This window comes from Loxodonta africana, chromosome 14 (assembly GCF_030014295.1).
Source record: "Loxodonta africana isolate mLoxAfr1 chromosome 14, mLoxAfr1.hap2, whole genome shotgun sequence".
NCBI classification, from domain to species: domain Eukaryota; kingdom Metazoa; phylum Chordata; class Mammalia; order Proboscidea; family Elephantidae; genus Loxodonta; species Loxodonta africana.
Genome location: NC_087355.1, coordinates 87,843,872 through 87,858,141, shown reverse-complemented (window position 1 = coordinate 87,858,141; position 14,270 = coordinate 87,843,872). Strand labels below are relative to the sequence as shown.

At 51.4% G+C, this 14,270-nt stretch overlaps 1 protein-coding gene across 5 annotated transcripts in view; it reads left to right on the top strand.

Moving 5' to 3' along the window:
- TRAPPC9 (trafficking protein particle complex subunit 9) overlaps positions 1-14,270 on the top strand; it is a 635,977-nt gene that overhangs the window by 501,674 nt on the left and 120,033 nt on the right. The window contains exons 20-21 of one of the 5 annotated variants that reach the window (XM_064268116.1): positions 2,465-2,629; positions 3,746-10,374. In XM_064268116.1, the coding sequence (XP_064124186.1) occupies positions 2,465-2,629; positions 3,746-3,752 (172 nt within the window). In that variant the 3' untranslated portion in view covers positions 3,753-10,374. Of the gene's footprint in view, positions 1-2,464; positions 13,811-14,270 lie in introns of those variants that run through there. The other 4 variants (XM_064268117.1, XM_064268114.1, XM_064268113.1 and 1 more) reach the window with 4 other exon arrangements.

Genomic DNA, 14,270 nt, shown 5'->3' with positions numbered 1-14,270 from the left:
GCAGTGTTGGCAAGATGCAGAGAGAGGGCACCCCCTGCACTGATGGGGGAGCCTTTCCGAGAAGGCTGGTTTCACGCGTCAGAGCGCAGCGCGTTTTCATACTCTGAAGTCAGTAATTCCGTTTCTAGAAACACATCCTGACCAACAGCCATAAACGCAGACGGAAATTTTAGCACAGAGACATTTGTCATGATCTTTTTACAATAATCATTTTTAAAACTGGAAAAGATCTGAGAGTCCAAAAAACAGGGGGGTTGTTAGGTGAATTATGATATGTGCATAAGATAGAATATTTTGGAGGCTAATTTTTAATCATGTGAAAATGTTCATACTATGTTAAGACAAAAGTAAGACTCATATTGTGTGTATGTATATATTTATGTCTGTGTGTATATATGTATATATATAATGATTTAAACTAGATTGAAATATACATACTTAGAAAAGAGACTATGGAATGAAAATATTAGCATTAGGGTATAAGATTCAGAGTGCTTTTTGTTTTCTTTTTTATGCTTCTCTCTATTTTCCCACTTTTTACAATAAGCCTGTCTGCCTTTATAATCAGAAGAGAACAGTAAATACAATTTTCTAAGAGCACTTCTTGCTACAAAGGGCGCTGCCCTCTCTGCTTACACGGGAGTCTTCCTCACTCTGGAGTAGCTTGACCCTGAGCCCACGCTACCAGCTGGTGGACCCTGCAGTAGCTCATGGCTACCTTGACCTCTTCTTTGGGTTTCATCTTCTATTTCTACACCGTGAACACCAATCCCTCTTATCTCCTGTTTGTCAAAGGGCATAGCCCCAAAGACCAACTAAAGCATGCTGGAAAATGTTGGCCTTAGCACAGTCTATGCCACGATCATACAGAAACTCTACTTTTACCCATTGACTGACTCTCAGCCATCTTTCAGTTGGAGGCTTATGTGGGTGCCAGAACTTAGGGGGCCTAACATGAGAAAAAAACAAAAACAAAAGCTTTCCTCCTCTCCCTTTTTTGGTTTTTTTTTTTTTTAACATGGCTTTATTCAGTACCTACTGTATGCCTGCCTTGGTGCTAAGAGGTGGAGTTCCGATGTAGTGAGACCCAGCCCTGCCTACAGGAGCTTCGTAGTGTAGGGTGGAGACAGGGCTGCAGACAGTGTACCCGAGCACACGGGTGAGCGCAGAGATGCATCCATGCACATGTGCTTTGTGCCTCCCACAGCCCAGGCGCCATGCTAGGAACAGGCTAGCGGATGTGGATATAGGTACAAGGGCTGGGGAGCAGTGAGGAGGAAGAGGTAAGCATTGTCTGGGGTATCAGGGCAGGCTCTTAATTCACCCATTCATTTATTCAACTAGTATTTCAGTGATGGACTGAAGCGTGCCAAGCATTATTCCAGGCCTGGGAAACAGTGGTAGAGAGACCCAGACACTCTCTGGCCTTGGAGAGCTGAATTCCAGCGGGGTTGGTAGGCGAATTAACAAATCCAAAAATAAATAGAATACTTGCAATTTGTGATAAATGCCATGACAGAAATCAATGGAATGCTGCAGCAGGGAGGAAGGGCACGGAGGCGAGAGGGAGGGAGTGCTGCTGTGATGAGGTGGCCTGGAAGGACCTTGCTTAAGCTCAAGCCTAAAGAGTCGCAAGGAGCCAGCTGTGCCAGGAGTCTAAAGGAGCCCTGATGGCGCGGTGGTTAAAGTGATTGGCCAATAATCAAAAGGTTGGTGGTTCGAAACCACCAGTGGCTCTATGGGAGAAAGATGTGGCAGTCTGCTTCCTTAGAGATTTATAGCCTTGGAAACCCTATGGGGTCGTTATAAGTTGGAATCGACTCGATGGCAGTAGGTTTGGTTTGGTGCCAGGAGTCAGGAGAAGACAACTCCAGGCACAAGGAGCAGTGAGCACAAAGGCTGAGACAGGAGGAGCCTGGTGTGTTCTAGAAACACTGGAAAGGTCAAGAGGGCTGGTGATGAGGGGAGGCTATGGAGGACATGATGCTTGAGCAGAAATCGGAGGGACAGTGGGCAGGCAGGGTGCCCTCCACACAGGAGCTGGACGTGGGGAGACAGGGTGCAGTGGGGAAATGGCAGGAGGGCTTATATGATGACGGTGGAGCTTTGGTCCCTGTGTTAAATAGTCGCCTGCATTCTCTGGTTCTCCTTATCTGAAGCACATGGCACCCTGGACCCCACCCACTTTTCCCCACTGCAGAGTTGAAACTTCCTCCTGGGGAGACAGGGTCTTCTTGTAGGCTTGAGTCTCTGACCATGTCTTCATTTCCAAACTGTGCGTTAAAGCAGCTCTGAGTCGGTGCCGCCCTCGAAGTCTGTTATTTCATTTCCTTGGGATGAATCTGTTGTGAATGAATAATGATAATGACTCATTACCCGTCTCAGGCGGCCACGCGCTGCTCGCCAACAGCCAGCAGAAGAAAACACCCCGTGATGAGTTCTCTGTTCTTTCCCCTTCTCTTAGCATGGCCATTCAAGTGGACAAGTTCAACTTCGAGAGTCTCCCAGAATCCCCCGGGGAGAAGGGGCAACTTGCAAACCCCCAACAGCTGGAGGAAGAGAGGCAGGAGGCCCGAGGCCTGGAGATCAACAGCAAGCTGGGCATCCGCTGGAAGATCATATCCTTGTGGTGGGCTCTGCCGGTGCCTGGGGAGGGCTTGGCTGTCGCATTTTAACCACAGAATGCTCAGAAGTGTGTGGCGGGAGGCATGGGCCGGGTGGGCGACTTTCTCTTACCTTGGTGATGCTCACAGGCCGCACTTAATTCAGAAGTACGGATTCATGGCAAGGAAGGGTCTCCTGGGGGCTGTGGTTGCTCTTGTCTTGGGAGCATATCCTTCTGGCCAGTGTTGATATTCGTATTAGTGACAGCTTCTAATGGCCACCTATCAGTTTCGGGTTCGGGAGTCTCACATGCTGACAGCCGAGAACGTGGATGCAATTGTCTGGGCATCTAAAATCCGAGTGTACAGCTTAGTGAGGCATGAAGACACCAACTGGAAGATGCTGGGAGAGTTTTCAGAGGGACGGTGCTGCAAGGAACATTTCCTAAATAACTGACCCTGCTCTCGACATCAGAACAGGCCTGGCTCGTAGTGGGCACCTGGCGAATGAATGAGTGTGTGAGTGAATGAGTGAGTGCCCTGGAGAGAACCCAGGGCCTTTCGATTTGTCGCTTGTTCAGCACTACTCACAGAGTGCCTCCTTTGGGCTGGGCACTTTGCCAGGCACTTAGGAGACTGAAAGAGAAAAGGCCAGGTGTCCCTGCAGGTTCGCAGGCTAGGGGGCCTGGGATTATCACCTGGGGGCTGGGTACACTGCAGTGGGCACATGACCAGGATTGTGCTGAGTGCTAGGAGTGCCCATAGGAAGATGCCATGTGTGTGGGGCAACCACAGGAGGCTTCACAGAGGGGGTGACATTTGAGTGGGCCTTTTAATGGTGAGTAGAAACTAGCTGAAAGGTTGGCAGTGTAGACCCACCCAGTGGCGCTTCGGGAAGGAGGCCTGGCAATCTGATTCCGAAACATCACAGCCTTGAAAACCCTACGGAGCAGTTCTACTCTGCACACATGGGTCACCACGAGAAGAAAGCAACTCCACGGCAACTAACAACCCCAGCAAAGCTATCGATGGGACAGGGGTGGGAAATGCCCCAGAGACAGCCAGGTGAGAGAGCCTGGCTTGCTCAGAGAAAGCGTGAACGTCCGCCAGCTGGCTTACTCCTGTGTCGTTCTGTGTCTCAGGACGTGACCAAAGCCACGGAACGATCTCAGGTCATTGCAGAGAGCTCCCCTGAACTCTGAGCAGATTCCGGACCTCAGGAAAGTTCCTTCTTTCAAGCTCAAGAGAATTTGGGCTTGGTAGACCCACCTTTCCAAGCTGAGTCTGATGAAGTAAGCACTTTACATGTAGATAGAAGTTTTTCTGAACCAAACACTGAAAATACAGTGCTTGGGAACTCTGGAGAGGGAACGGAAGCAGCTTGCCACTGTGGGGTTAAAGGTATTTGCCGTTTGTACATAAAGAAGTAAAAAATGGGTATACCAGTTGTCCTCCCTTGTATTCCACAGACCTCAGCACAAAGCCAGCACTGAGTGGATTCAGGCTGACTGAAGCAGCAGAATGAGGCAGCCAGGAGGAAGTCAGGATGAGCACTTCCTGCCGTACCTGCCTCCCCTCTCATTAAATTCTTCCACATCACCTTGATCGTACTGTTGGGCCTGTTGAGGGAACTGAATCTCCAGGAGAGTCTAGCCAGTGAGAAGGGGAGCCAGGGACCGAACCAGGTGTATCTGCCAACCAGGCGCACCTCCAGCCCCTGCCCTCAAGGAGCGGGGGCCCTGTGTGGAGAGACGTAGGCAGACAGCTCCTGTGCTCTGTTGTTGGATGCCGCTGAGTAGAATTTCAACTCATAGCAGCCCGTGTGACTGAGTAGAACTTTCCCATAGGGTTTTCTAGGCTGTAATCTTTACAGCACGGAGCCCTGGTGGTGCAGTGGTTAAGCATTCGGCTGCTAACTGAAAGGGTGGTGGTTCAGCCCGCCAGCAGCCGTGCAGGAGGAAGATGTGGCAGTCTACTTCTCTGAAATTAGCCAAAAAAAACCAAACACCAAACCCATTGCTGTGGAGTCAATTCCGACTCATAGTGGCCCTATAGGACAGAGTAGAGCTGCCCCATAGAGTTTCCAAGGCTGTAATCTTTACAGAAGTGGACTGCTACATCTTTCTACCATGGGGCGGCTGGTGGGTTTGAACGGTTGACCTTTCAGTTAACAGTTAAGGGCTTAAGCACTGTGCCACCAGGGCTCCCGCCACAGAGATTACAACCTTGGAAACCCTATGGGGCAGTTCTGGTCTGTCCTGTAGGGTCACTATGACTCAGAATCAACTCAGCAGCGAAGGGTTTATGGAGTCTTTACGACTCCTTTCATGTGCTGCAGGTTGGAGGGAAGAAGGGCCGTGAGTGCTCACCCCTTGGTCTGTACCGCCATGACCCTGGAGCCTGGGAGTATGTCACCTGGGACTTTGCAACAGGAAGAGTACTGGAGAGGTGCAGTGACCTCCTGATGGGGAAGCCTCCTGTGTGGCTGGAGACAGCTGTCACCCAGGGTCACAGAATGCAGAATGAGCAGGCCCTGCTGGGTCTGATTGCCTTCACTCAACATCAACAGGTGCCCAGGGAGGAGCAGGCGGTGTGGTTGAGGGGCCAGGAGGAAGTGACTCCTTCTCTCAAGTGGTCTCATTCTGCAATAGAGATAAGACCAGGAAGCCAGTGAGTGGGGGTTTGCAACCCCTAGCTCCCCACATTTCCACAGAGGGGAGACCCACCACTGTATGGGCCCCATCTGGAGCCAGGGCACATAGTCACTCTCCTGCTAACAGAGCAGCTCCCATTTTCCAGCGGCTGCCCCTGGGCTGGGCTGGGTCCCATGTCTCACCCCCTCAACAGCTCTGTGAGTGGTTTCATTATCCCTGACTGCAGACGGGAACACTGAGACCCAAGTGCACAGGGTATAAAGTGGTGGAGCTACTATGTGAACCCACATTAACCTGTCTTCAAGCCTGTGGTCTTGATGCCGCCTTCTAGTGGGATTATAACCAGAAAACCCAAACCGGTTGCTGTCAAGCCTCCTCCAACTCGTGCCAACCCCACGTGTGCAGAGCAGAGCTGCTCCGTAGGGTTTCCAAGGCTGGGACCTTTCAGAAACAGATCGCCAGGCCTGTCTCTGGTGCCTCTGGATACGTTCAAACCGCCAACCTTTCAGTTAGGAATTCGAGTGCTTAACAATTTGTGCCACCCAGGGATTCCAGTGGGATTATATTGACCAATGAAACTCTCACATTCTTTGAAAACTATCATCAAAAATCGTGCTTCAAATGTCTTTGGGTTTCTCTCCTTTCAGCCTGACTCTTTGGGGAGGCTAACTTCTGTATTCACTTCATAATTCATGCAACAAACATTTATCGAATGCCTGCCATGTGCCAGATACACTTGTCCCACAAATTTACTCGCTGGGATTATTTGACGGACTTTCCTATAGGCGAACCTGAATATTCTGTCGTTTCCACTAAAGGAGGCTGGAAAGTGAGTTCAAATAAAGGGAACTACCATTAGGCCATTCATTCATTCTCTCCCTCTCTCTGGCATCTGGTAATGGCATCTGTCATGGCATGGATAGCAGACTTTTGCTATTGTAAACCTGAATTCAGCAGATGGAAAGACCGAAGATTGAATTGGCTAATAATTTCCTCAAGCATTTTAATAATATTTTCTAAATATTTAGACTTCATTAAAAAATTGATGCTAATTTGACACCCCTCCGTAGTCACAGCAGTTATCCCTGTGTGGCACATGAGGCCGGATATGGGTTTTACAGGACATGGTATATCCTGAAATAGTTCTCTGCATCCCTGTCTTCACAATGCCCAGAGGACTCCAGGAGCTGAGCCCCAGTCTCCATCCAGTTAACAGTGTGTCCATTGTTTTGCTCTCTGAGCTGGGTCCTTGAGATACCCCCAGTGTAAGGGGGGACAGACGCAGAGCTGGCGCCTACAGAGCGCACTGAAGGCCTAAGGTACAAGTCGGCTCATGTGCGGGCTGAGCACATTCCAGCCTGGGAAGCAGTGGTGCTAGCTGCAGACTGGGCAGGAAAGCAGGCCATTGTGCTAAGAGGTGGGGTTCAAATGTAGTGAGACCCAGCCCTGCCTACAGGAGCTTCGTGGTGTGGGGGTAGAGACAGGGCTGCAGACAGTGCACCCGAGCACACGCGTGAGCATAGACATGTGTCCATGCACACGTGCTGCCCACCTCCCACAGCCCAGGCACCGTGCTAGGAACGGGCCAGTGGATGTGGATGTAGGGCCCCTGTGCCGTGCTGAGGAGGGCAGTGGGGAGCCTGCGGGGGCAGTGTGGCCCCACCAGCCTGTGTTTCTAGAGCAGCATGACGGCATTTTGTTTTTTCCTTTCCCTTTTTTTTCCCACAGGGATGAGGGCTAAGCTCAGTGACCAGCCTGGCGCCTGGGAGGTGCCCCCTCCCCTCACAGGCCTTTCTGACTTGCCGTGTCTGCTTTGCAAGCCCAGGCCCTGGTGAGCACTCCCCACAGTGTCAGGCCCCTCCTGAGGCTCACACCAGCTTTGTGAAGGAGCAGGGCCAGCAAGGCTGCCAGTAAGACGTTTATTTTAAACCACGCCCTGCGTCCTTGACTGGCACAGACTGGCCGGGGTCCCCACGCAGGGACGTCCTCAAGGCAGCAGTGCAGAACTGGTTGAGCTGCCTGGAGGTCCCGAGGGCCGCATCTCTCAGGAAACACGGGGACCTCGTGCGGGGAGGCGGCAGAGGGAGTTAGCTGAGCGCAGCGTCTGTTTCAGTGGCACAGCAGAGTGGCCACCAGCTTAGTCTCACTGTGCTAAGTGCTGTGAGGGACACAGGAAAGGAGATGGCAGCTAGCGAATTCAGTCTTCACAGAGACTGACCCCTTTTCCGGTGGCCGAGGCACACGGGCACTGTGGTTGAAACACATCAGGGAGAAGCTTCCAGCAAGATTGTCTCATCTCACCTTCTAGTTGTCCTTGTTTTTGTTGCAAATCTCCCTCCAGAGAGCGTTTCGGGGGTTGGTGTGATGCTTGGGGCTGTCTTAGTTGTCCAGTGCTGCTGTAACAGATACCACAAGTGGGTGGCCCTGAAGACCAGAGCTTCACTGTCTCACAGCCTAGGAGGCTAGAAGTCTGAATTCACGGTGCTGGCTCTAGGGGAAGGCTTTCTTTCTCTGTCGCCTCTGGAGGAAGGTCCTTGTCCCTTCTCCGCTTCTGTTCCTCGGTTCCTTGGAGATCTCCATGTGGTGTGGCATCAATCTTCCCCATCTCTGCTTGCTGCTCTGTGGCTGATCTGCTCCTTGTATGTCTCAGAAGCGATTGGCTTAAAGCACAACTTACACTGATGTGGCCTCACTAACATAACAAAGAAAACCCTATTCCCAAATGGGATTACATCGATAGGTATAGGGGTTAGGATTTGAAACGCACATTTTTTGAGGGGACTCAATTCAATCCATAACACCAGCATATCAGAATCTAACCCCGTCTGGATTTAAAGATAGAGGATTGGTGCTTGGGTCAGCTGAATCCACAAGGGCAGGTGGTTGGACCATCTGGGCAGTTTCTCCACGAGATAGTCTGGTAAGAAGCAGTCTCACCCTTTTGATGGCGAAGCATTGGTAACCATTCCAGCTGCTTTGAGGGCATCAAGATGGAGCGAGGAATCCAAAAACGAACTGGGCCCTAGGTTCCAAAGACCTTACATCCGAGAGTGGGGATGGAATATTTTTCACAGGATGCAGAGGCCAAATCGATGTTGGTGTGTAAGCTGGGAAACAGAAGGAGTGGGCTTGCTGAGGGCCACTGTTCTCCCTGGGGTGGAGGGTGATGATCCCCCGGGAGCTCATGCCTCAGGCTTTGTGTGGTGCTGAGTCTTGTCGTCCTTGGCCTCTCGGACACTAGCCACCCTACATAAACTGAAGAAGCTCAGCCGTGGCCACAGGTGTCATCACTGTTTATCTGGGCCTTCACAAGCATGACCCTTAATCTGCATGGTCACAATGAGTACAACCAAGAGGCAGTGCAGACCTGTGCTCTGTTCTCTTCCCAAGGTGGTTTTCTTTCCAGCCAGGAGACTTTGCCTTCAGCTGGCCCCACCTCGCTTAGAAGACGAAGGCCGAGATTGGACGGTTGGAACTGGGTTGCTTAAGGTCATCCGTTACCCTCTCTAATTGGCTCCTGTTCTCAAGATGCTTCTGAATGGAGTTCTTTCTTCTCATCTTTTGAAAAAAATGGGATGTCTTTGAATGAGACCCTTGGAAGCCCAGTGCACCATGCATGTTTTTCTAATAGTTACGTTTGGAGAAATAGTTTTACCTAAATGAATTCTAATACAAACAGCTCCTGTCGTCAGTACAGCTGCCAGCTTGAGCATCTTAGGGGCAGTGTAGGGCTGTGTTTTCTACCTGCCTTTAGGGAATTTGGCTTCTGTAGCTTGTTGTGCAGTAACCAGGTCCTGAGGCCTTTCATCTGCGTCAGAGCGGAGAACCTTCACCCGCCAGAGAGAAGCGTTGTGCCTGATCGCTGAGGCTGACCAAGTTACCAGGCTCTTTGCCCTTCTGTGGGCTCAGGGAGTCAGGTAGGAGGGAAAGATGTGATTGCTATGTCCCCCAAATCCAAATAAGGTGGCTGGCACACCTTAAAGTCACTTTGAAAGGAGTCAGAGTTTGGCCCAGTGTTCAGATTTGGTTCATGGGAGCGGAGTGGGCCTTTTCCCACATCCAAAGCACTGTTTCCGTCTGTGTGCGCATGTGCATGTGGACGTGTGTGGACGTGCGTGTATCTGTGTGTGCAAAGGAGTTTGGGTCTGAGTGATTGTGTCCAGTGTCTATACGTGCCTGAATACGTCCAGGAATTGGCACGTGTGTATGCGTATGCGTGCGTGTGTGTGACTGGGTGCGTGTGCGTTCTATGTGTATTTGGTGTGACAGCCACCGTGAGCCTGCATCTTATATGACAGAATGGCACAGTTACAGCCTAAGCAACAGTGGGCACTCATATGGCACTTCCTACATCCGAAGCAGCGTTCTGAGCAGTTCACACAAGTTTACTCGCTGAATTTCACAAGAACTCATGAAGGAGTTGTTATCTGCGTTCCACAGATGAGAAAGCTAGGCCCGGAGAGATTGGCTAACTTGTGCACAGTCACCCAACTGTCCACGGGTGTGCACCTCGCTGCCGTCTGTGCTCTGAGCCCTTGCTAGGAAAAACAGAGGGCGTCTGGTCCCTGCCGTGGCCCTCAAGCTGTTTGTTCTTCAGATGACGCTTGAAGAGATCGCAGCATCCCCCTGCCGGCCCCGTCTCGCCTACTCTCCACCTGGAATTCTAGAATATTCTCAACCCAGCCCAACTAGCAGCAGTGAACCAAGTGTGGACCGCTTACTTGGCTGCTCTGTGGCGGCCGACGGTTTCCCCTACCTGGCAGCCTCTGGCCGGAGGAGCTCAGCCAGGGAGCCGGCCGCGGGGCACGTAGGGAGGTGAGCATCTATATAGGATTAGCATTCTGAAAGTTCACGACGCAAATCAGAAAACAAAGTCACGGTAAAGAGGCTCATTAATCATTTAAAGCAGTCTTTCCATTAGTGTAATTTCTATTTATGACAATTTGCTAATTCATTTGAGCTGAAGTGGGACTGGGCTAAGTCGCTGCACCTGGAGTGATTCACTCCGGGGCTGGCATGTGGGCCCGGAGCCTGCTTCCCAGGGTGCCCAAGTGGAAGCATGCCCTGCCCAGCTCAGCCACCTGGGACCCTCGGAGCCAGCATTGCCCCACCCAGCACCTGCCCAGGACGCAGCCTGGGAGCTGGCACACCCTGCCCAGAGTACCCGCCCAGGACCTTCGCATCCAGCGTGCCCCACCCAGCACCCACCTAGGACGCGGCCTGGGAACCTGCACACCCTGCCCAGAGCACCCACCCAGGATCTTTGGAGCCAGCATGCCCCACCCAGCTCACCTACCTGGGACTCCGCCGGGAGCCAACAAGCCCTGCCCAGAGCACCCACCGAGCACCCAGCCTCAGAGCCAGCACGCGATGCCCAGAGCACCCACCTAGGACCTTTGGAGCCAGCACACCCACCCAGAGCACCCACCCAGCACCCAACCTGTCTGTGTCAGCATCTCTTACATGAAGGCTTTCTAGCTTTGGCTTGACAGACCTTTTATTGCACCTGGGACCCTCAGAGCGGAGCTTGCTTCTCCTTTGAGAGGCAGGACTGATGCATCTGAGGCCCAGAGGAGAACCTGACAGTCCCCATGGGTTTGCACATCCCTAAGGGAAGAGCTGGCTTTTTATAAAATACCAAACCACCCACCCACCCACTGCCGTCGAGTCGATTCCAACTCATAGCGACCCTATAGGACGTAGTAGAACTGCCAAAATACCAAACCAGGTTATGGTAAATCCCACTAAAATAAATATCACAGGATTCCAGAAGCTGCTCAATGATTTCAAATGGCTCTTGAACAGTGGTACATAGTATTTCACTGCCAGGGGACTAGTAGAAAATGAGAGGGAAAGTGTTTTATTAACTTTCTGAATTTCTCTCGGATCTGACTGTGGTTTTCACAGATTTGGAGGCAAACATTCCTGGTTCCCAAGATACACAGAAGATTAACTGAGAAAACACTTGTAACAAAAAGGCTCTGCACAAATATTGATTCATTAAATTTAATTAATAATAACTAATGACTAATAATAATAAATAAGGTATAACCCTTGCCCAATGGACTGGGCTTCTTAAAAGTAGGACAGATCTTATCTTCTCTGGTCTCTTTATCCCTAGCCCCAACCTGGCATGCGTAATCAGTGTTAATAAATACTTTGCTGGGAATCAAGGCACTCACAGTCCAGTGGGGCGGGGGACAGCTCAGAGCAAATACTACACAACGTGGCAGGTACAGCCTAGGTGCGCTACCAGGTCAGTGGTAACTGCCAGGGAGGAAGGAAGGATTGGCTTAAAGCGGGGGAAGGGGGACAGAGAGGATATCCAGGTAAGAGGATATGTGGCACAGTGCTTAAGAGCTCGGCTGCTAACTGAAAGGTCAGTAGTTTGAATCCACCAGCCACTCCTTGGAGACCCTATGGGGCAGTTCTGCTCTGTCCGTGTAGGGTTGCCGTGAGCTGGAATCACCTCGACGGCACAGGGTTTAGTTTTTGGTTTAAGCTCTGGAAGATGGGTCGGTGGTCACCAGAAGGATAAAGCTAAGGTGTGTTCCAGGCAAAGCGGAAGCAGGAGTGAAGGCCCCAAGGCAGGAAGTGGTGCAGTGTATTGTAACAAGCACCAGTATTTTGGAGTCCCTGGGTGGGGCAGGTGGGTAACAGGCTTGATGCCAGTTGAAAGGGTGGAGGTTTGAGTCCACCCAGAGGCACCTTAGATGATAGGCCTGGTGATCTACTTCACACACACAGACCCACACAGACCCACGCACACCCACACACAGACCCACACACACCCACACACCCCCCCACACACACCCACCCACACACACACACCACACACACCTACACACCACATCACACACACACCCACACCACACACCCACCCCCACATACCCCACACACACACACACACACACACACACACACACACACACACACGAGAGGGCACAGAATCTGGGAAGGGAGAGGAAAGCAGGAGAAATAAATCCCGGGAGAGCTCGTATACTGTGCTGGGAAGTGCAGATTTTATGGAGCGTCTGTGTGGGCAGTGCATCCTGCCTTTGGAAATGAGGCGAGAGCGGAGGCCCTAAAACTGCTCCACAGCCCAGCCGGTCTCTTCCCCCCGCATCCTCCTGTGCCTCAGCTCTTGTAAGGCCTTTAGGGGTGTTGAGCTGAGTTGAAATAGGGGGTGCTGTTAGGAGTGGGGGCCCCATAGGGCTGTGGCTTACCTGACTTCTGAAACCTCACTTCTCTAAAAGGTGACACAGAAAACTAGAGCAACAGCACTGCTCTGAGCTGTTGTGGGTGGAGAAGGAGCATAGAGTGATCGCCATTACATTTGACCTCGTGTCCTTTGCTGTTTGGTTGGCTTTGTTTTGTGTGCGTAAGCCTTTTCCTCCTAGGGGACTTCAAGTTGAGGAAGGAAAGGATGATCCATCAGGGGGAGCTGGCTGTACCTCACATCCTTCACCTGTTTACTCTGAGGTGTGCAGCTTCCATGAGCTCGGCCCCCTTCTGTGCCGGTGAACCACCTGGTCTGACCCTCCTGTGGATCTGAAGCTTAGGGGGGTGCTGCATTCTGCGGGCTGTGTGGCGGGGGTGGACTGTGCGTGCTGACGAAAGCAACAGTGTGAGGGATCATCGCTCCCATGGTGCCACGCGCACAGTAGGTACTCAGTAAATGTTCACCCACCTGGCCTTGTGTGGGTACACTTGTTGATAAAGTGTGGCCTTGTGCAGATAGTGAAGTGGTAGCTGATGGCTATGGGTACTATTCCTTCTGCATTGCTCCTGGAAAAATTCATTCTGAATTCAGCCAACGTTTACAGCCTGCCAACATTGCACGTCCCTGTGAGGGCCCAGGCATTTGGAGGCCATAGACCTGGCCCTCCCTCAGGGAGCTCCTTGGGGAATCAGTTATGTCAACAAGTATCTGGAGCCTAGACCAGGACGGCCTGCCAGGTGCAGTGTCGGGGCTCACTGCCAGCTGGGTCGGGGCTGACCTCCACATGCAAATCATAGCCCTCCCCTGTTCTCCAGGGGTGGACTCCACATACACACGCCTGGCATCCTGGGGCTGAGCACCACCACCTCACCGTGTATGGGCTTCACGCCAGCACTGTCCCTGTCCCACCTGAAACCACACGGGCTAACTCACAGGAGACAAGTGAGCTGGGGGACCCACAGGCTCCTTGTCCTCGAAAGGTGCTGACATAGCTGCCTCCTTAGCCTACATGCCATCCCCACAGTCGGATATCCTAGAGCGTCTCGAAGGTGAGGTCCTGACCCAGTCCGTGTCACCCTATCAACCTAGGAACCCCTCCCTCAGACAAGTGAGCTGTGTGTGTGTGTGTGTGCACGTGCACGCTGATAGGACACATAACAAAATATACAACAACAATTTCTACGTATCAACTCAGTGACATTGATTACATTTTTCAGGTTGTGCAGCCATTCTCACTATCTTTTTCCAAATCATTCCACCATCATTAATATAAACTCACTCTCCCTTGAACAAAAACTCCCCTTCTCCCCTCACTCCCACCCCTGGTAACCACTAAAACCTTTGAGTTCTATGTACTTGCTTATTTCATATAAGTGAGATCATACAGTATTTCTCCTTTTGCGACTAAACTGATTTCGCTCAGCATGGTGTTTTCAGGATTAAGACATTAACTCTGAATCCTCACACCCATCCTTCCTAGCTATGTGGCTTTCAGGAAGTTACTTAATATCCCTAAGGAGATTTCTTCAGCCTGAAGTATTGGCGCTGACATAGTCCTCACAATATTGTCATGAGGACTGTCCTTGTTGTTGGGTGCTGTCAATCAATTCGGACTCATAGTGACCCCATAGAACAGAGTAGAACTGCCCTATGGAGTCCTTTAGGCTGTAATCTCTATGGGAGCAGATCGCCAGGTCTTTCTCCTTTGGAGGCTCTGGACGTGTTCTAACTACCAACCTTTTAGTTAGCAACAGAGCACGTAACCTTTGCACCACCAGGGCTCCTTGTTGT